Genomic DNA, 23,126 nt, shown 5'->3' on the forward strand with positions numbered 1-23,126 from the left:
TCTAAACTTTTAATTTTTTTTAAAATCATATGTAATGTTTAGTTTTTGTTTCATTTTAGTACATCGTTATTAAAGCATAATGCGTTTAATACCTAAATATCAGTTTTGGTATATTTTAGTACCTAAACTTTCAATATTTTTTAAACTTAACGTAAATTTTGAACGAGTTACTAAAAAATATAAAAACAAAACTTAACGTATGGTTTTGAAAAAATTGAAAGTTTAGCTATTAAAACGGATCAAAATTGATAGTTTAAATATTAAACAAGTAATTTACCCTAATTTTTAACGTGTCAGTCTTGCAAATATTTATCGATTGTAAAGTTATTTTACTGCTCATCCGTGACGTAGGGCCTCCTTGATCATTCTATCGAAGTTGGTAAGGGAAGATCTTCCGCAACTAACTGCAGCTTCAGCTTTGTTCTTCCAGTCCAAGGCCTTTCGTCTTATCATTTCCCATTATATCCTTCCTCCATCATCTCTTTAACAAGCCTCCACATCCTCACGCTTTACGTCGGGGACAATTTCCATGGCGGTGTCCAATGTGGTGCATGAATACCGACAATTCGTATGTTGATCGGCGAAGAAAGGCCAGCATATTAAAGGCACACCTTCGGTCAGGGCTTCCAATAAAGAATTCCACCCGCAGTGTGTCAAGAAGAGGCCAATCGCCGGGTGGGACAACACTTGTTGGGGACACCAGCTTGTTATCAAACCCCTTCCCTTTATCTACTCCATGAATTCTCTTGGCAAAACAGCCGATTCACAGATTGCGACATCGGGTCTAACCACCCATAGAAATGGGTGCTTACAGTTGGGGCGACGAGTTTATCTTAGATAGTAGCTCTAAAAATGGTGCCAAGCAATTCTTTCGTGTCGAACCAGAGAAAGCTCGAACATCCTGTGTTGCATCACGATCGGATGACGGCAGTCCATCGGGAATCGTTTCACCTGAAATCTGGTAACCCTTCAACGGAGTCAGGCCCTTTGGACCTGATCAAACGCCTATGGTTGACCACAGTCTTAGCATAGGATATGAAGAAGCCTCTAGAGTGTAAGAGCTGAGCCAGTTGCATCATGGGGCTTACATGTCCTTGTAATGGATATGGGACGCATACAGCGTGGGGTTTATTGGCTTCAAAACCCATCTTTCTAAAGCTGCAACAAAGTTGGAAATTTAAGGTTTTTGCTGGGAAAAGCTTCTATTGCTACAAACATTCAATATATATATATATATATATGATGACACTAAGTCTGCAATCCCATACTTCTGGTAATTCCTTTATTTATTTTGAGATAATGTTTGTACTATTTGTTTGCAGTAGTACTTTAAACTCGGAGGAAATTCCAAATTAGATGAGGAATGATTGGTCAAGAACAGAGGAAATATTTGGTCACGAATGTGATTGTTTGGGTAGATTGGATGAACTCAATCATAATTTATAAAATATATAAGGTTTGATTCACTTATAGTGAAGTTTTTAATTTTACATATTTTTAAGATACATCAATGGATTGACGGGTCTTCGAGCCAACGAAGGGGTGGGTAGGAGTGAGTTTTTAAAGCACCGTTGTAAGGGATTTTTATAAGCGAAAACCAGGGTTGTAATTGCGATATGCTGATTTTTTTTATCGTATAGGCGTTTGTTAATTGTTGTCAGTTTGTTACTTTTATTGTCGAGTTGTATCTTTCTTAATTGTGTTGTACTCTTTTCCTCTAATTAGGTAGAGAGAGGTTTTTAATAAGACACGCAACTTAAGTCTTGGGTTTGTTCTTCAAATCCTTCATAAAATAAATTTTTCGAAAAAAAAAGTATCAAGTTGATAAGGGGATTTATTGAAATTCTGCGATGTTAAGATAAAATCAAAACTAATCAAGTAATTGTCAATCCAAGAAATATCGTAAGTCAATATTGAATCTATCGATACATTTTGTGTATATGTGTTGTTTGATGTGCTTTGTTGTAGACAAATCATGTATGAATTTCATAATTTATAAGTTTAGTTATAAATAAATTAAGCATTTTCCCAACAATGGAAGTGCTAAGGTATGTCATAATGCAATTCTCTTTGCTATTTCGATGCTTTATTATATATGTGCATGCTCATTTTATTCGAGGGACATGATTGTATCGTCACCAAGTTGTGTCAAATCTAGACTTTAGGAGATTCATGCTCTAAATGTAATACTTTGGCAAATGTGTATCATTGGACGCATGTAATCTTTGAATCGAATTCAACGCTTATAGCTAAAAAGATGTCTCGATCGGAGAAAGACTTGTCCATTTTGGGTTATAATCTTTAGGAAGCTCATAGAATTTTAGATGCTAATTTAAATTACAAAGTGTGTTTTGTTCCTAGAGCTTGTAATATTGTGGTAAATACTTTGGTTAAGTGAGCTATTCGTTCTGGAAATGTCTTGTATTTTGACTCGATTTGTCCCGAGATTATTACGTCTGTTGTATCCAATGATTTTTCTTCTAATAATACAAGGTCCTAAGGTACTCTTTTCCTCTTATAGGTCTTATAAGGGGTTCTGAACGAGGCACATTTTCTTTTAGAAAAAGATTGTAGCTACTTGGGATAATTTATTACAATGAAGTCCTTATTCCGTTTTGAGTTGAGCTAGGATAGGGTATTTTTCATAATGGACTTAAGTTGACCAAAACTTTTCTATTGCATTTATGTCCAATAGAATGGAACATCTTTTTGAAGTAATTGGGTATAGTGGCTGTTGTTAGGGGTGTTCAAAATTCGGTTTTAACCGAATTAACTGATCGAATCAATTAATTCGGTTAATTCGATCGGCCACCGAATTAGTTCGGTCGGGAAATGATTAAGGTTTTTTGGATATTCGGTTAAAGGTTAATTCGGTTCGAAATCGGTTAATTAATCGAAATAAAATTTTAAATATTAAATATATTATATATAACATATGGGCTCAGCCCAAACCATTTAAAACCCAATTAATAATTTAAGATCCAATAACTTTTAAACCTAAATAAATATTAATTAATTAAAAAATTTATATAAAATTTTTATTTTATAATTATATATTATTTAAATTAATTGTAAATTGTTTTTCTGAATTAAAAAATATTAAATATATTATATATAACATATGGGTTCAGCCCAAACTATTTAAAACCCAATTAATAATTTAAGATATAATAACTTTTAAACCTAAATCAATATTAATTAATTAAAAATTTTATATAAATTTTTTATTTTATAATTATATATTATTTAAATTAATTATAAACTGTTTTTTTGAATTATAAAAATATTTAATTTTTATATAAATTAGAAAATTTTAAAAATTTTGTTAATTCGAAAATTAATCGAATTAACCGAAATTTATTCGGTTCGATTAATATTTTCAAAAAAAAAAGTTCAGTTCGATTAACGGTTAAAGAAAAAAAAATTCGGTTAATGATAATTTGGTCGGTTCGACCACCGAATTAACTGAATGAACAGCCATAGATGTGGAAAATCCTGTAACAAATATTCTCAGCTTCAAAATATTTTCTCTGTCATCCCTTCAATTTGAAAACCAAGTTTCTTTCCAAATTCCCAAGCTCTCTCAGCTTCTTAAAATGTTAAGTTTTTTTTAGTATTGTAACTTACATCAGATAGTTATGGCTGTACGCATCAACAAATGATATGCAGTAATGATAGCTTGAAGAGGAGACACACGAAGACCCCTAAAAGTCAACTTCAGTCGGACCACAGGGTTTATTGTAACTAGAAGTGCTAGAACAAAACAATAGCCAAAACTCAATTTCACAAGGATTTGATATGAGTGCCTTTAAATTGGGAGAAATTATTTTATTGTATTGATTATCAGGGGAATAATGCAAAAGAAGAATTACAGATACGAGCTGAGCACAAAAATTGGTATGTAGCGATAAAACCAAAAATAATCAAGAAACATATTCGTAATTTTTTTCACGGTGATTCAACAAATTAAGGCAAAGGACGATCAACACCTCGGTAGGCTCTCATCACAAAATTTGTGTATATGAATCAAGAATAAAACAAAATGATTAATAACATGGAAAGGAAAAAAATTAATAACATAAAGGAGTATAAATAATAAATACACAATTTTTACAAAACAACCTATTGAAAACAACTTAAGGCCTGCAACTACACAGTTTCCTTAAGACATATTTTCAGCCATTCCTTAGTGCTCGAGATCTTTATTCGTCTGTCTCACAGGATACAACAACGAGATGATCAACACTCAAGATATATCTTGAACATCAGATTATGTTGTAAATAAATTATTCATGAAGTGACACCATCATACCCTTCTGAATTAAATGGAGTAGTAAAGCGGAAGAATTAAATTATAAAAAGGAAATGATGAACACAATGTTAAGAAGTTCTGGGTTATCACAGAACATGATGGGAACCTGTTTTTTTTTAGCTAATTACCCTTTAAATAAGGTTCTCTGAAAAAATTGACAAGTCACCATATGAGTTATGGAAGTGTAGAAAATCTTTCTACAATTACTTAAAAATGTGGGGTGTCTTGTAAAGATAATGATCTCATTATCGAAGGAAACGAAATCTCAAATCGGTGGATCATATTGGCTATGTAGATTATAGCATGACATATCGACATCTTGTGTATGAATCGAAAATCCCCGAGATTCACAAGAACACGATAACGAAATCAAAGAATATGTAATTCTTCGAACATTTATTCTCTTACAAAACTAAGGAAGATAATCGAAGACTATCAATAAAGATAAGTCTATATGTTCAACAAAAGGTGGAAACAAAGATATTGTAATTATGACAAACCTCTGAAAAATAATTATGAGAGAATTGTAATATCTCATATGCTTAAGAGTATGGATTGTATTACCCCAAGATCATGCTACCTTAGAAGGATACTCCAACGCCAATTGAATATATGATGTTCAAGATATCAAATACATAAGTGAATATGTTTCACATTGAGAAGAGGAGTCATGTCATAAAAATCCTCAAGAAAATGGATATAGCCAGATTCATAATAGAATCTGAGTTTGTAGCTCGACAAGTCTATAGAATAAGTTGAATGACTTTTGAATTTCTTGGAGGATATTCTTAAATGGCCAAAGTTTGTGCCCACAACATTCATATATTGGTAGAGCATAGAAATTTATGTATAATGTTAAGTTGAGATATATGCATCATCGACATAATATCATTAGACAATTGATCTCAAATAGAGTTATTTTTATTGATTTTATAAGATCAAATGATAATGTTACGGATCCACTAACCAAAGGGTTAAAATCAAGATCAAGTTGAAAAAAATATCTAAAGGAATGAGACCAAAGCCCATGGAAAATTAAAGTTGTTATGTGAAGGAAAACCCTATCTAATTTACTAGAGATCCCAATATCTAGGTTAAAAGGGACAGCCTAATTGCATAAATTGTGTGCAGTCACTATGAAGGCTTCTTATCCCAAGCCTGTTCCTATGATATAAACATTTATGAAATTGGTATAGGCTAAGAAAAGTTTTTAATGACAATTGTGTGCTTTGATGAGTCGAGAAACATAAGTAACATATGTAAGAGTGAAATGTGGTCGCTTCAAGGAGACTATTTGGCATAGTTTTTTCAAACTCTTGCAGAACCAATCGATGTTCATGGCTTTAATAACATACCCATGAGAATTAAAATTCTTGTCAGAGGGGTAGTTGTGTGAAGTATATAATCGTTTAAACAAACAGTAGAACAATTCAAGGACATCACGTCTACTGGTCAGCTAGTAAAGTAAATAAGTTGTCACAAAGGAATGTGCAAAGGAAGACACCTATCTATCCTATGCAAATATCGATCATAAAGTCTATCACCACATCGAGTTAAAATGGTTTTTGATAAAATGATCAACTTCATTTATGTGGGGGATTGTTGGAAATTTTCTATAATTTTTTAGCATTGAATGAGAAATTGATCCAAACGTTGTTGAGGAAAATGTGAAACCAATTGTTGGTTCGTAAACATGCAGACGTGCATGATGTGTGTAACGTTAATGTCTGAATCGGACATATTAATGTTTTGATTAAATGAACTTTTTAATATTTATCCTTTTAATTCCAAAATAAATTTTGAAAAGATACGGTCTATTTGAAGAAAAACTATTTCACATTTGGGTTAAAACATCTGCAAGCCCTCAAAAAGCTTGATCGGTTCAGACATTAACGTTACCCACATCGTGTTAATGTTAATGTCTGTACATTTACGAACAACAATTAGTTTCACATTTTCCTTAACAATATTTGGATCAATTTCTCATTCAGAGCTTTAAAATTATCAAATTTTTCGAACAAACTCTGCACGACGACATGCAATTATAGACAACATTTGAGAGACAATGTCCAGCCATTGTGCGTCAGTGGAGCTTATTCATTTTGGGCAAAAGAGATGCGTTGCACCGATTCTCCTTAGTTCATAATTTTTTCCTCGAGACAGAAACTTGAATTTTTTGCCAAAAAAAGTTAGGGTAAACTACATAAATGATCACTTTCATTTGAGTTTTATAATTTTTTTCTCATTGAATTCAAAAACATAAGATCTAATCGCTCTCGTTTCGTTTCAACTAAGATTTGGTTATTTTCGTTTTGTTTTAATTAAGATGTGGTCATTGAAAGTTAACGGTTGTTAAACCTTTAACGGTTTGCTAACATGACATGGTAAATATATAAAAGTAAAATTATATCATTTCCACGTAAATAATACATTGATTAAGTTTTGGTCACTTTCATTTCATATTTATACACTTTTGGTCAATTATGTTATTGTTTTATTAAGTTTGGGTACTTACGTTATCGTTTTATTAAGTTTTGGTCACTTGAACGTTGAATGTCGTTAGTTTGATGATGTGACCCTTCAGTAAAATGATTTAATTTTTATTTTAACCCCTATGGTTTAGACAAAATACAGATTATGAGTTTTTTTTGTAAATTCAAATTAGTTTATGGATAACATTTTTATTTATTTATTTTTAATAGGTTTTTTCCCAACCTCATTATTGTTCATGTTCTCCGTACTTCTTCAGACATCTATGCTTCATTACTCTGTTGCTTCATTTGCCTTCTTACAAGGACCCATGCTACATTTGAAAAATAATGAAAGATTTCCAACTTCCAATAACAAATAATAACACCATAAGTTCAGAGAAAAATGAGAGGTAGACATCTATAGATAAAATGAAATTAGGTAATCTCAGTTATACAAACTAAATTCAATTTTTAAAGATTGATATTGCATAATACCAAATCCAACAAGGAACAAGAAGATAAATCAATGAATCCAAATAATCCGATAACTAGATATTACTCTTCGTGGTGATTTTCTCTTGAGAAAATGCCTTCAATAAAACATAATCAATGGATTCAAACAAATCAATAATCGTATCCGTGAATTCATCAATTGAATTCAATCTTAAATGTATGACCTTCAAAGCTGAATCTTTGTTTTTGCTCAATAACAAATAATTTTTCAATTCTAGATCTTTATGAATCACCATTAACTCTTCTAGCCTACCGGATCTGTCGCACCACCACCACTACAGTAACTCTCCAAGTATCTCATTTCCAAATGACCAAAACTTAATGATAACGTAAGCAACCACAACTTAATAAAACGATAATGCGAGTGACTTAAAACTTAATCTACATATTATCTGCATAAAAATGTCAGCAAACCATTAAAGGTTAGCAAACCATTAAAGGTTAACAAACCATTAACCTTCAGTGACCATATCTTAATTAAAATGAAACGAAAATGACCAAATCTTATGTTTTTTTTTAATTTAATGAGAAAACATTTATAAAACTCAAACAAAAATAACCATTTTAGTATTTTATCCAAAAGTTAAACTAGAACAAAGGAATGGAAAACAGAAGTAGAACAGATTTGATGGGAACATTGCAAACCTTAAGTATCAAAAGTGAGTGGTGTCAGTTTACTGCTTAACCCTACAACTAACAGTATTCTAATAATTCAACAACACACAATACGACTTTAGAAATTATTAAATTATAACAATTCGGATAGTCTAGAAATGTCATACACCACATACTATATGGTTCAAATTCAAAATATCAACTAGAAATGCCTGATTATATCCTCACATAAGATTATATTTCCCCCATCAAACCACTCGCACTCTCAATAACTCAGTCTTCTAGTAGTAGGGCATATACCGCATTGGCCTCCTGAATCTAGGAATCTTCCTGCAATGAGGACAACATAGTAAGACAAATAAAATGGATCTAATTTGTGAACTGGAAGAAGAGAATCTATGCACAAGAAAAACACCCGTATCCATAAGGAAAAGGCAGTATAAAGGGCCTCCTAGGCCGGTAGCCCATATAAGGATTGAATCGTCTTGGACGGTACTGCTTCATCCCTGGAACATTAGTCCGTTTTGGCAAAACCTAAAATATCATAAGGACTACCCAAAATTATGTTTCAGAATGGCTTTATTAGTAGCTAAAGAAACCAGAAATCCTTTATACGGGACCAACAGGCTCCATTTTTCAAAACAAAACACCAAGCTTCTTTTTTTTTTTTTGATAGGAAAAACACCAAGCTTCTTAATATTAAAGAAAACATAATACCTTCAACTGGCGGCCATGTAATTCAGATTCGTTCAGCACAATAGCCTCTTGAACAGCCTCTGCTTCCAGGAACTCCACGTAAGCAAATCCTTTTGGTTGACCATACTTGTCTGTCAGAATAGTAACCCTGTTTACAGTGCCACAAGATTGGAAATGCTGCTGCACTTCCTCAGGTGTGCATGCATAATCAACCTGCAGTATAAAATTCAACCCAAAGTTTTCAAAGAGAAATTAGTCGGTCAGCAGTACCAAAGAAAAGCTACCACCATTGCTTAGCTATCATGATACTTCCATCTCAAACCTTGTGTGGCTACAGAAAATGAGAACACTGTATGCTCCACATTTTTCTTTCTTTTTTTAAGGCAGAGAGACTTTTTCTGTTAGCGAACACTAACTAAACAGGCCGTTACATGTTCTCTTCAAGGTCTAGGAAATGTCACATTCAATTATCAAAGTCAATCGTCCTTCTGGTACTCAAAAATTTCTCTTAGCAATGCCACCATTCAACTCTCTTATTAAGCAGACTCATTGAAATGCTAAATCAAACAAGATTTCATGCTTATAACAAATTCTAATTTGAAAGGAATAATAAACATCATGACGCAAAAAGCCCAAATTTGGCAATTTCTGCTCAACATATTTGATTTCCGATGTGAAATATCAGAAAAGCAACAGCAACTTGAACATTTCACATCTTGTTATCATGTTGACTATAATTCAATACATAATATGCAGTACCTGCGAAATATGCTAATTATTTAACATCTAGCCTTGTATTTATTTATAACATGCAATCTTTTATCAATATTCAATAAAATTAAAGCAGAAAAAAAACATGAAGACCATTGTGCGCTTCAAAATGAAAAGGGTAACTCAAATAAGAAATGTTGAAGGAAACATGATACTGAGGAGAAGCAGACTGATCAAGGCCTTTTATTGGGAAATAACAACCAAAAGACAGACCCCACAGATTGATGAAATCATGTTTTTATCAAAGAGATGGATGATCGAGAGAGTTTTTCTTTAACTATAGAATACAACTTCTAGCGACTATGATCCCCCAGCTGAAGAAAACAATTAAGAGTCAATTCTTAAAGAAAATAAAGGAAGAGAATCCATGCATCCAGTTCTTAAAAGAAAGGACAGTTTTAGTTGGATACATTTTCTCAAGAATAAGGGAAAAAGGATTAAAATGGGAAAAAATCACAGAAACAACTAACAATGAGAGAAATAAGAACAAGGTTATTTACAAAAACAACAGGCAACAAGAGATTAATGCTACAAAGAAGCAAACAAATGCCTCTCACCGCATCAGCCAAAACGACCACAAATTTCAGAGGTTCACACTCCAACGACCACCACGACCATCAGCAACGGTGTTCTTGCATCTTAGAGAGCATTTGTTGACTTGGCTTAGCTCGCCAAAACAACCAAACTAAATCCCTTGCAAGAAGTTTAAGCATGTAAGTTAACATGCTACTTCCATCCATCCACTCCAAACAAGACCAGTTACACTTTTCAGGGGCTGGTATTATACTTCTTTTCTCTCCATGATTTTTCAAGTATAAATTTTCTACATGCATCACATAAAACAAATCAAAGTTTCCATCATAACGATATTTTCCTCTTTCTTCATATATATTTTCTTCCAAAATCTTCCTTTCTTTTTTTTCTCTTTTTTTTCATTTTCTTTACTTTTATCCCATTCAGCATGTTCTTCCATCACTCCCTTTTCCTTCTTTTCTCCATGAAATATTTGAGGAATTCTCCCCCTCCCCCCACATTTTCTCTTTTTTCCCTCTTATTTCCTTTTTCCTTTTTTGAAATTTAGCATACAGATACAATTTTTTGCTATCTTTAAGTACAATATTGTGTAAAGGAAAAATAGCTTTTGGCCAACCCTTGAAAACATGTTAAAGAAAGATATTATTTATCTCACATTGCCAACAAAAACAGATCTTGAATCAGCTTCCTCTTTGCTCGCCTGATTAGCTGCAGCACCAGCAGGATCTGTCATAAAGAGTGCTATTTTTTCAGAATAAATGTTCAGGTTGAAAATAGAAAAATGGTTTAAAAATCTAAATACGGTCAGCGCCTTGAAATATAGATAAAATTAACAAATGTCCAGGCTATAACTCCCTGTTAGAATTCTCTAGTAAAATCAATAAACTACTAATGCAGTAGAATCACCTTCTAAAAAATGAAATGATTTTCAGTTTAAAAATTAACTTTGAAGTTTCAGAATTGATGGAATTATCAAATTAAATAATAAAAATCCAGAGAACAATTTCACAAACCCTAACATCATAATTTTATACTAAAACTCAGATCATATAAATATTCACACACAAAAATACGAAAAAGAAGGGGGGAAACCTTGAACAGCACCCATTTCCTTCTCGACCTTGGCCTGCATTTCACGAAGAGCCGCCGCTTCATCTTCCATCTCCTTCAACCGTTTCTTCATTTCATCCAATTCCTACAACAATCGAGCAATCATAGTAACAAAAAACAAAGGACGGTCTCGAGCTAGGGTTTTGAATTTGTTTTTAAAATAATTACCTTGACAGCATCTTCATCGGCGGCGGACATGTCGACGTCGGCGCCGTGAGGGTCCAATTCGCCCTCCATCTCTCCTTCGTCGGGGATTTCACCTCCGTACACCTCATGCTCCTCTTCATCCATTTTTTATCTTATTTCTCCCCCCTCTCTATCTCTATTCGTCGAATCTTCTAGAAAGAGTATCCCAAGTCTATTAGTAGTACTTTCTTCACTGGATAACTTCTATTAGAAACAAAGGGTTTCTGCTCATCCTATCATAGCCGTACGATGATGGAAGATCAACGGTTACCCATCGCCCAGGGTTATTTGTGCTTCGAATTTGCAAAATAGGTCCTAGTCCTTTCCGTGGTATTTAACCGATGTGGCTTTCTTGGGTTGGGCCTCCTTCCATTGTTACGGTGTTTGTAAATATGTTAAAAAATAATGTTTAATTATTTGACATTAAAAATTCAAAACTTTAATATTTTTAGTACTCGAACCGTGACTTCAAGGAATAACGATAATTTTTTTATCACAGATACCACTCGATTTGTGTGCTGTTATGGATAAAATAAACTCTAGTCATTTAATTATCAGCTCGATTATAATTGATGTGACATATATAATATTATTTAAATTAATGATATAATATGTATTACATCTTTTAAAATGATGATTTGGTACATGTTACATCAATAATTAAACACATGAAGAATTATCACGTCAACAAGTGTTGACCGTTAATAAATTAATAGTGTTCATCCAATAGGAGTTATTTTGACAAAAATTTGAAATGTTTGGGGCTAAAATACTCCAAAAAAAATAGAGGATAAAGTGGTTATTTGTACAAATGTTGGAGTAATTTTATCATTATTTGGGGGTGAACAAAACTTATCTCGATTAAAAAAAGATATTTTCAACTAAAAAAAACTTCACTCAAATTGACTTCAAGTTGTAATTTAATTAACTAGACTCAAATAAAAAAATTCAAATTTGAGCAGAGTTATAAAACAAAACTCGAATAACTTGAATTTTTTAGTAATTAGTAGATTAGTTTTTAAGTTTGAGTCAATTCACTAAACTATGTATGATATATGGAAAAAAGTGAAGAAATATATATATTGTTATAAAACTGGTTTTTAACCCAAAAATCACCCTAACAGTAAATAATTACCTATCAAACAACGTTTCTCCAAATATTACCAATCTAGCACCTTTTCTGACAGGTGGACGGAAGGCGTGGATCAAGAAGCATGCCTTCCTAGGGTTATGTCCGAGCTGGCGCCACATTGGAAAGGCGCAGCTCATGAAACTCGCCTTTCACTATTGCCCTTGAATTATTGTCTCCACTATCCAGCTCTCCTGACCAATTACCCATCCTTATCCCCCTATAAATATCTCCCTGAATCCAAATATCAAACCACACCAAAATTACTTTCACATTCTTCCTTCTATCATTTTTCTCTATCAAGCGAAGTATATTTTGTTTTAGGTTTTAGAAGGCAAAACTATTTTTTATTATATTATATTTTTTTCATATTTAATTATTTGATCAAATTTTATTGTAATAATTATTGATATTACGTTTTGTGGTTGTAAAATGAAAGGAGGAATCATATCTCGAGACATTTTGTCGATATGGTAATAATATTAAATTATGTTATTTAAATTATTGTGAATATTTTTTTTATTTTTTTAGTATTAGTTTATATTTTATTTCATATGCTATTTATTTAATTAGGAGAGTATTAGTATATCAGAAACAATTTTTTTTCCATATATAATACTCTCAATCTTTCGAACTCTCAAAATGAGGCGTATTTCAGCTATTATTTAATATGATGGAGAAATTTGGGAAGATGAAGCTAACATTGTCTTTGCATCAAATCATTATATAACCTTATCCTTCAAGAGAAACATCACTCTTAAGTAGCTTATCACTAAAATTTCAAGGAATATTCATGTTGGGAGTACTAAAAAAATTATTCTCACTTCAGTATCGATTTTTGACTACATTATTTTCGTTAATTTATACATCGTTCGTACTATCCAACGATGATGATGTTGCTATGATGGTTGATACTCAGAATCAAAATTCAGACGTTGTTACACAAATGTATGCCATATTTGTTAAAGTGTTTGCAATTCGTGGTATGTCATTATGCTCTCACTATGGGTTGGTTCAACAAGCTAATCAAGTCGACAACCCAACTCAAGTAATGTGTAATGATTTTATCTCGTTAACTATAAATCTGCATGGTACCATTCCATCAAGTTCAATGGGGAGACATTCATCATCAACTTGTTACGATCTGTACCGAGCTGGCACCATGAATAATTCGTATGGCAACATCGCTTCTAGTTCAAGGAAAAGTCATTCATCTACCAATTTCTTTGACCTAAATATGGAGATGCCCTCGACGCAACAATCTATTCAATACCCATTTGACACGGTGCCTTCAAGTTCTAGGGGGAGGCATTCAACTGCGAGCTTCTTCGACCTCACGGTGCCTTCAAGTTCCAGGGAGAGGCATTCAACTGTGAGCTTCTTTGACCTTAATGTGGATATGCCTGCGACACAACACTCAGTTCAAAAACCATATGACATGATGGCTTCAAGTTCAATAAGAAGGCATTTAACTACCAACTTATTCAACCTAAATATCGATAAGACAGAGGAACCCTCATCTCCACTAGAAAAACTTCTTTGTGAATCAAGTGTAGATGGTGATGAGGCTGAACTATTCGTTGAGCCAAAATCACCACAGTTCAATATGGACTCCGATGATGTAAATGAAATTCCCATAACTACGGTACACACTTAACCCCCAGCACACATGTATGAAGTTGACTATGATGCAATGTGCGGGTCATAATTTACGGATATGCCTAATGTTGATGACTACAAATTTAACTCATTAGTCAATGATGATAAGTTATATATCGGAATGGAGTTTTCATCTAAAGAATAAACGATGATTGCAATTCAGAGTTATAATATTTGTAATTTTTTTCACTCCAGAGTCAACCGATCCACCACCGAAAAATATGTCTGTCACTATGTCCAACGTGATAATGGATGTAACTAGATGGTTCATGTATCGAAGAGAAGAGAAAAAACAATATATGGGAACTAACAGTATACAATGGTCCTCATACATTTTGTGTTAGAGGGATCAACCAGAGTTATCCCAACTTAAACTCCGACATTATTTGCCAAGCCATCATGCTCATGGTCAAAGCAAGCTCCCATATAGTTATTGCGGTGTTGATTTCAACTATAAAATCTCAATATGGGTGCATCGTCTCCTACAAGAAAACATGGAAGGTAAAGTAGAATATCATTAAAAACCTTCATGACGAGTGAGATTCATCTTACAATGAACTACCAAGTTGGTTTAACGTAATGTGCAGACTGAATCCTGGAACGATAGTCGACTTTAAAACTTTCCATACTTACCACAATGATTGAGTGATTTGAGATCGATGCTAATTCTACCAGGTTTTTAGGACTTACCCACAGTGCATTAATGTTGTGAAATATTGCAAGCCCATAATCCAAATTGATGGGACATTCTTGTACTGAAAATACAAGTAAGTTTTACAATTGGAAGTTGTCCAAGATGGTAATCGCAACATTCTTCCAGTTTTTTTTTTTGCCTTGTTAAAGATGAATATACAGATTCTTGGGCTTTTTTCCTTAGAAACTTATGCTTACATGTTGTCACGAGGGGAAAAATTTGTATCATTTCATACCGCAGAGCTGGGATCAAAGCAACAATAGACTCTTTGGGTCCAATGTAGCAACCACCCATGTCTAACATTAGTATTGTATCTGACATATTATCACAAACTATCATGGAAAATTTAAGAAGAATTATGAACGCCAATTACTTGTGCATATGGGTATGTCACGATGCTTAATTTCATTTTTCAATCATTTTCATTTTTTATGGGAACTTAACAGTAAGTACTATATTTGACGCGTAGGTTACAAACTATTATCTCAAAAGTTTGAGTCTATGCTTTAAGATTTGCGAGGAAAAAATGAGCAATGATATAACTACATTAGCCTCATCAACAAAGAAATGTGGACAAATGCATACGATGACAAATATCGATATGGACATATGACAACTAACTTGGTTGAAGCTATCAATTCGACTTTAAATGGGGCACGCCATTTACTAGTAACAAAATCAGTTAAAACGGCGTATTTTTGTTTGGGAACGTTTTTTACCAGGCTCATGGGGCAATCTCTAACTTAGATGTAAAACAGTCATGATTATCACCCAAGATTAGTTGCAGATCTATAAAAAAATTGTTACATCAAATGAAATGTATGTAACAAGCTTTTCTCAAACCTATGAATTATTTCGTGTCACAAAAATGGCATAAACTCTTTAAGGGATTAAAGATAAGTTGTTCAGAGTTAATCTACAAGACATGTGGTGTGATTGTGGGTTTTTTCAAGCTCTAAAGTATTCATGCTCCCATGTCATAGCAACTTGCTCTTATACCCATCAAGATTATAACCGTTTTTTAGATCCCATATACCGACTTTTAATCATATTTAAGGTATATGAATTTGAGTTCCCCCGATAAGCAATGAGAAAGACCTAAACAAGGTTCAGAATTGGCTTACGATTATACCATATTCGTCCTTATTAAGGGAGAAAGGTCGTCCAAAATCCACTCGAATTCATTTTGATATGGATATTCGAGAGATATCCAAAGAAAACAAAAGATGTGGGCATTGTATAAACCTATGCCACAATAGGAAAAATGTTCATCTCTTTTATCATCACGTAACCGTTGAGCATCACCTTGTAATTATGGGTTTTGAAATCTCGATTTGTGTTATTTCATTTTCATTTACTTTCAATTAATGTCATTTGAGCATTACCAAATTAATAGAAACAATAAATACATTAAAACAATTAAATAAAAACATTACAAACTAAAATAAACAAACAAAAGTTCATAATTCATTACATTTAATGATAAACAAACAAAATAAATAAAAAGTCTATCGATGTCTATGTCTTGAATGTGTTCCACAAGGCGGTAACTATCTATTTCGATGAGGGTTTCTTCGTATAACTAACCATGCCGCCGCTCAACTCTCAATTTGTTTTAGAAAACAAAATGTCCCCAATGGAGTTGCCAAGATGTCGACTCTATTTTTTACCCGGGTGGGGAAAAACGATGTCGACAACTTGAGATTTTTCTTTGAAAAGGTTTTTTAAATGTTAGGAGTCGTCACCAATCATTTTAAGGTGCAATTTGGACATCATAAAAATTGGATAATTTTAATAAAATATTTTATTTTTATCAAAATACTAAGTTTGGGGTATACGAAAGCAAAAAATGGGTTTAGGAGTCAGTTACGCGTAGGGAATGATTAACACCCACCCCATGGCGTCCAAAAATTAGTACCAAGTCGATTGCGCTATATTTAAAATTGGAAATTTTGAGTTCAAAGTTATATTTAATTTAGAAATCACTATGGATGCAAAGTTTAATAGGGTGCTCGTTTATTAAAGCTAATAATATTCACCCCCAGCATGAATGAGAGAGATCAATTAGTGTGCCTAATAACCAGACATTGTCTCGAAATTTTAAAAAATTAAGGGTTTTGAAAAAGATGTCCATCTACTTTGGGAATTACCAGTAGTCGCCCCAGAGCATGATTGTGGGAACTATACCATTAATTCCTTGGTAAATCAACATTGTCTTAGTTGTGAAATCGGAATGCAATCAAACAATCCATTTATTGGACCTAATTAAACTACAAGATTAATTAAGGCTTCCTCTATCCTAAAATATCAAATTATGAAAATTAAAGAACTTAAAGGACTAAAACTGAAAGTGGAATCTCTAATATTAATCCTAATTTATTCTAATCAACTATTGATTCGAATAATTGATTTGAACCATCGGGCATCTTAATGCGAAAGCCAAATCAAATTATTCCCTAAATTAAAGGATTGAGGTGAAAATAAACTTAAAGCGGAGGCTCTAACTAACCTAATTAATTATGTGAAATGAAAATATCTAACTCAAAAGTTCAAGGACTAAAGTGAGAAAAAGCTAAGGTTAATGCTCTAATTATTAACCCTAAGTAATTATCTTTTTTTATTGAATCGAATAATCGAAATGAGCCCTCGGACATCTAAATACTAGAGCTAAAATCGAATTATTCCCTAAATTAGAGTCTAGGTGTGAGAAATCTAAATCTAAGGTTTAAGTCTAAAATCTAAGGCTCTAATTACTAACTAAACTAAATAACTTGAGCTAAAAGATTTATCCCTAAAAGACATAAAACAACATGCATTTAAAAAAAATTAAAACTATACAAAATTGATTTTAAAGATTAACTGCCTATTCACAAATTACCAAATAAATTTAACATAAAATTAATATTAGGGTTAATTTAATAACAAATTAGTTTAAGGATTAAACTGAAACACACTGAATAGTTTAGGGACCATATCTTAATAAAGCATACAAATCAACATAGTGACCAAATTAGAAAAAAACCGAAAATAAGCATGAAAATTCAGGAATTAAAACATTGATTTAAATGTAAATACACACTAAAATCATATGAACTAAAGCATGATTTTTCCAGACCATTAAACCAAAAATACACTAGCATGCCAAAAATGAATTTATTACGAACTCAGGCCACAAATATAAAAAATAACATCAATACAGACATTACACATGACCAAAATATAAAAACACAGAAGAGTTAGAGGGTTTACAATGCAATTCTACCAATTATTTACTTCAACCAACATTATTGAAATAAAAGGGGAAATCACACAATTGGAACAATTTTTTCGAAACCAAAATATAAAAACTACAAAATTGGGGACTGAAGTGCAAAAAATGCGGCAGAAGTTGGGGGACTAATATGCAATTAACCCATAACTTTTCAGTATAAAACACACTTTTATTTTTTAATTCATTTTTTCCTAAGCTTAAAAAAACTCTGAAAAACTCTCTCAACCCTCATTCACTCTCTCACCGGCTGTGTCACCAAAACCCAACTCCACCATGTCGCCCCCGTTCCGACCACCGCTCACACTGGCTGGAGTTCCTAAAAGTACCCAAAAAAATCTAAACACTCCGATCTACCCACCTAGACACAAATCGAAGTCAAAAACCCCCTAAGTAAGGCCTAGATACCTCCTAAACTAAGACCCGACCCTTCAATTTCTACTACTACGACGAACCCCCGACGACTCAAAGCTCTCCCCTTCTATGGTAAACTCTTCTACTCCTCTTAATATTTTTTTATTCGAAATTTGCTAAAAAAACGTTTTTACCTTGATTTTTTTTGTATTGCTTCTTGTGAGAATGAGAGAAAAATATCCCTTTTACATGCTCTCTTTGGGGTTTTATATCCGGATTTTACAAAGATAAGATACACATTTTTTTTTTACAAAAATAAAACTTAATCTCTACTTGCTCCTCTAACAATCATTATTTGCCTATGCACGGTGATAATTTACATTTTTAATGCCACGTATTTTTTGGGATGTGTTTGGATTTTGATAAGACCTGATTCGACAGCTCCGACTTGAAAATGACTTTGACGATTGACGTGGTTGGGTGACGAGATAGATCTAAAAACGACAGCTGGAATCACTTGGCAACGATGCTGGCTTTGGTGATGATATCAACAATTACAACACCATTTAGGGTTAATGATGAAACCCTAAATGGTATAGCTAATATAAACCATTAGATTAAATATGATTCAACGGTTAAGACTTTTGGCAAATAAAGAAAAAAAATACAAAACCTTAATTCCAATGGGTCTCCTCTTGTGGGCTTTGGGTGCTAGGTATTTTTGATTTTGAATTCGGACCTGATTTGTACATGTAAATAAATTTAGTAGATAATAATAATAATATATAATTATTAATAATAACAATACCAATAATAATAATAATAATCAATATTAAAGGGATCGTATGAAAAATATGGTGACTGCAGTTATTAATTTCAATGATTTTGAGGATATTATTAACAAAAAAATCTAAGGTACGATAACCTAATTTTAAGGTTAAAAAATGACAATCTTTGCATCGCAAGCAAAAACATTCAACCTAAAATGTAATCTTCGTAACCTTTTTGATAAAAAATGTTATCTTCGTCATAACATCTTCAATTAAAAAAATAATTACCGTTTTCGTAACATTTTAAGTTCAATCAAACATTAGGTTTTCGTAACATTTTAAGTTCAATCAAACATTAGGTTATCGTACCGTTTTTGTAACATTTTAACTTGACCCTGCCACGAACAAAGTTTGAGAAAAAAAACTAGATAATACTGGTCTTCTTGGAGATGCAAATGTATTAAAAGTAGCAGAGAATAAGTAAACATATCCAAAAGTCAACAAAACTGGAAACATGTTGCTCACGTCATACCCTAAAATCTCCACAAAAGCGTACTGTCATCAACTACTGACCAAAACGCCGAGCCTGAGGGCGCACTTAGGCTACAATGGAAGGCTTAGATGCAGCAGAGAGCCTAGATCTCTTCTTGGCCAAGCTTTCACTCCTGCGCTCACGCTGCTCCTTCAACCTCTGGGCAAGGAGCTTCTGGTACTCGGCAGCTTCGGCCTTGGCCTTTGCAACTCTCTTCTTCTTCTCTGCAATTCTAGCACGCTTTCTCTGCAAGGTCAAAGGAGTCACCAGCCTCTGAATTTTGGGAGCCTTGCTTACTTTCTTACCTGCATTCCAAGAAAGTGATGGCAGTTTCTGTCATTAACTTATAGGGACATATGCTCTCCAACAATTTATTATAAATGAAAAACTCCTTCGGGAAACTTAAGCTCAAATGATCACTTTGTACTAACCAGATTTGGTTGTAAAGGTCCTACGATAAGTATTAACATACTTCCGAACATCATCCTCCTTGGAGAGGTTGAACAACTTCCTGATTTTCGATGCTCTCTTTGGACCCCTCATTCTCGGCTTCTCAGTGTCAGTCAATCCAGGAAGATCATTTTCACCCTTCTTCACAATGACCAAGTTCAGAACTGAAAGGTCCTGACTGACAATGCATCCACGAACCGACTTCCTCCTACGCTCTCCATTCCTTCTACCGTACCCACGGAAGCAGGGAGTACCTTTTCAAAGAAAATTAGAAAAACAGTTTTCAATGATCCAAAAAGTCCATACAAGAAACACCTCTACAAATAAACAAAAAGGAAAGAAGTTCTGGAGTCCACATACCTCTGTGAAGCAAAAGGCGAACGCGGCCAGGCGTGAGAACACCCTGCTTCATTGGGAAACCTTGCTTGTCACAGCCTCCCATGATCTTGAATACATAGCCCTTAAACTCCTGTTAAATGATATAATTGCGGTTATGAAGTCTACATGCACCAGCAGAAATTTAAGAGAAGAGAAAAGTTAGAAGTCATAAGGAAACATACCTCACCCAGGGCATCACCGCTGACTTCTTGTGAGATCCTCTTGTCAAAAAAGGCTCGACTGCAATTTCAGTCGTCAAGTCAAGATGAGAAATTTCTTCACAAACAGTTGCAACAAGAAAAAATTACCCTTGCAAATGCCATCACAATCGCAACATACAAAATGAGCAACCATGTTTGAAGGTCTCTTTTCCTATGTTCTTTTACCCTTGTTAAATACAAATTAACTATATCCAGCAAGTTATTCCACCAGAAGACTACATTAAAAGTCACAGCTTCATATCCATTAGCTGATGCTTTGTTTTGCAAAAGATTTAGGAAATATAAACACTTGCATTAAACACACCACATGTAAAGAGTATCCATGAAGTTTCAACAATATAAAGAGAGGCAACATTGATCTAGTTCGAAACAAAGTCCAAATCTACAACTCAAGATCAATTTTATACGCAAATGAGATAATCAAATTTAAGATTTCCATTTTTCACAGTTGCATAGAATTAAACCTTAAATAACAAATATTCAAATTCCATTAGCAAATAATAAACATTTTTAATTTGCTTAAAACCTATTTTACTTTCCACATTCTCCATACACTCTACAAAATATGATTCAACCCAAATAAAATAAATAAATAAAGCTCAGAACATATATTGGCAAAAGACATGTCTTTTTCTTCATGGCTCTTTTCATGGTTAAGATAACAAGAACAGAATTTGACACTAATACTGAACTCAAAATAAACTAACGAGAGAAAGAGAGAGAGAGAGAGAGAAAGAGAGAGGAAAATACAGTTTCTGGTCATCATCGATCTCTAGCTTTTTCTGGCAACCGGTGGTTGGATTTGCAATGTTGAACTGAAACAAACAACAACAACAAAAGTTAAACAAAAATGAAAAGAATAAACAAAAATGAAAACAAAAGAAGAAGGATAAAAGAAACCTTCATTTTGGTTTGATGGGTCTTCCAAGTTACAGCTCTGAGAAAGAGATGCCGCTGCTCTTCTCTACAGGTTAGGGTTTCTTTCGTCAAGGTGGGATTTTTATAAATAGAAAGGAAATAATACAGTGCTATTGGCATACCATTACTGTAGTATGGGTTAAACTAGATTCATACACGTGGAAATTTCATGGGTCCTGATTTTGTAATTTGGGCTATCTTGTTAAATGGATTTGTTTAGACCCAAACAATTACACCTGCCCAACGTTTATTTGAATAGTGTATATTCATAATTTTCTTAACCCATTAATAATATAGTTATTTGAACTCTAGATTAAAAAGGGTCAAATGTAAAAAGATATTAGAGGTCTTCATATTCTTTTTAAATGTAATGTGGCCCTTCAATTTAAGAATAAATTCAGTATGATCCTTTGACCAACGTATTTCATCATTGATCGTTACGATGTTAATGTGACGGTTCAAGATATTGATGTGATAATCCGCAGTGGATGATGATGTGACGGATGACATGATAGATAGACTAAATTGATTTTTTTTATTTTGTTGGATGGCCAAATCAATTTTTTAAAGTTCAAGTACTTGTTTAATTTTTTAAAAAATAAAAATTATTTTAAATTATAAATATAAAAATATTTAAATATTCAAAAAATAAATATAAAAATGCTAAAAATAAAAATTAAATTACTAAAAATTGAATCTACATATTAAAAAAACTAAAACTATTATAAATTTTTAAAATAAAATAAATAATATAATAGTTTATAAAATAATTACTTATAAATTATTAAAAATATGTAGATTCAACATAAAATTATGGACCCAAATTACATGTGGTAAGCAGTTTGATATCGCTTAAGCAATGTCTCAGGTTCAAGTGGGTTGATATTGCTTAAACAATATCTCAGGTTCGAGTCCTTGTATATGCAGAAAATCCCCGCTGGGAGACTCATCATCCAAAGCCAGGTGTGCAACTCGAGTCAGTCCAGATTAGTCAATGAGAAGTCTTGGAACTGGAGGGCAACCACAAAAAATATATACATGTAACGCATAAGCTTATCATCAATGCTCATACAAAGTATTATTACTGAATTAATTGAGAATTACAAAATTCAAATTAATCGAGACATATAATATTTGTATTAGTCAAAACTTATTATATTTTCTAATTATCTTTGTATAAGTCTTGAATGATTTAAAAGGTAACTATATAATGAATTTCAACATAAAATATAATTAGAAAGCATAGTAAGTTTCAACTAATCTAAAATTTGTAAATCTTGACTAATTAAAATTTTATAAATCGTAATTAATCAAGTAAAAATACTTTGTATAAGTGTTGATAATATACATTTATGTTATATGTATATATTATGTATAATAAATCTTTTTAAAAATATTTTTTTTATTTTTTAACAATTTATAAGTTATCATTTTATAACTTATGATATATATTAAAAATAAATTTTTGTAATAGTTTTAGTATATTTAATAGGTATATTTAACTTTTTAGTAATTTAATTTTTATTTTTAATATTTTTATATGTA

General features: G+C 32.6%; 2 protein-coding genes across 2 annotated transcripts; both read right to left on the reverse strand.

Annotated features, from left to right (window-relative positions):
- Nucleotides 1-8,188: 8,188 nt before the first annotated feature.
- LOC120119011 (polyadenylate-binding protein 2-like) lies at nucleotides 8,189-11,477 on the reverse strand. Its single transcript, XM_039138927.1, has 6 exons — nucleotides 11,191-11,477; nucleotides 11,005-11,107; nucleotides 10,568-10,638; nucleotides 8,629-8,820; nucleotides 8,327-8,445; nucleotides 8,189-8,241 (listed from the first exon to the last, which is right to left on the reverse strand). The coding sequence occupies exons 1-6, from the start codon at nucleotides 11,311-11,313 to the stop codon at nucleotides 8,193-8,195; spliced, it is 657 nt and encodes a 218-aa protein (XP_038994858.1). The 5' UTR covers nucleotides 11,314-11,477; the 3' UTR covers nucleotides 8,189-8,192.
- An 8,030-nt stretch (nucleotides 11,478-19,507) lies between these two features.
- On the reverse strand, nucleotides 19,508-21,642 carry LOC120118908 (40S ribosomal protein S6). The gene is made up of 6 exons (XM_039138824.1): nucleotides 21,564-21,642; nucleotides 21,414-21,478; nucleotides 20,625-20,682; nucleotides 20,425-20,533; nucleotides 20,046-20,318; nucleotides 19,508-19,919 (listed from the first exon to the last, which is right to left on the reverse strand). Exons 1-6 carry the CDS (start codon nucleotides 21,567-21,569, stop codon nucleotides 19,681-19,683), a joined length of 750 nt encoding a protein of 249 aa, XP_038994755.1. The 5' UTR covers nucleotides 21,570-21,642; the 3' UTR covers nucleotides 19,508-19,680.
- Nucleotides 21,643-23,126: the final 1,484 nt, after the last annotated feature.

The sequence above is a fragment of the Hibiscus syriacus genome, unplaced genomic scaffold, assembly GCF_006381635.1.
Source record: "Hibiscus syriacus cultivar Baekdansim isolate YM2019G1 unplaced genomic scaffold, ASM638163v2 tig00110330_pilon, whole genome shotgun sequence".
Lineage (NCBI taxonomy): Eukaryota > Viridiplantae > Streptophyta > Magnoliopsida > Malvales > Malvaceae > Hibiscus > Hibiscus syriacus.

Excerpts from the sequence above, each read along its gene's own strand:
- LOC120119011 (XM_039138927.1), bottom strand. The coding sequence starts at position 11,313 with ATGGATGAAGAGGAGCATGAGGTGTACGGAGGTGAAATCCCCGACGAA. Across the intron at positions 11,108-11,190 it reads CCGATGAAGATGCTGTCAAG|GAATTGGATGAAATGAAGAA; the intron begins GTAATTATTTTA and ends CGATTGTTGTAG. Across the intron at positions 10,639-11,004 it reads GGAAATGGGTGCTGTTCAAG|ATCCTGCTGGTGCTGCAGCT; the intron begins GTTTCCCCCCTT and ends TCTTTATGACAG.
- LOC120118908 (XM_039138824.1), bottom strand. Across the intron at positions 20,534-20,624 it reads GCGGTGATGCCCTGGGTGAG|GAGTTTAAGGGCTATGTATT; the intron begins GTATGTTTCCTT and ends ATCATTTAACAG. Across the intron at positions 20,319-20,424 it reads TCGCCTTTTGCTTCACAGAG|GTACTCCCTGCTTCCGTGGG; the intron begins GTATGTGGACTC and ends TTCTTTGAAAAG.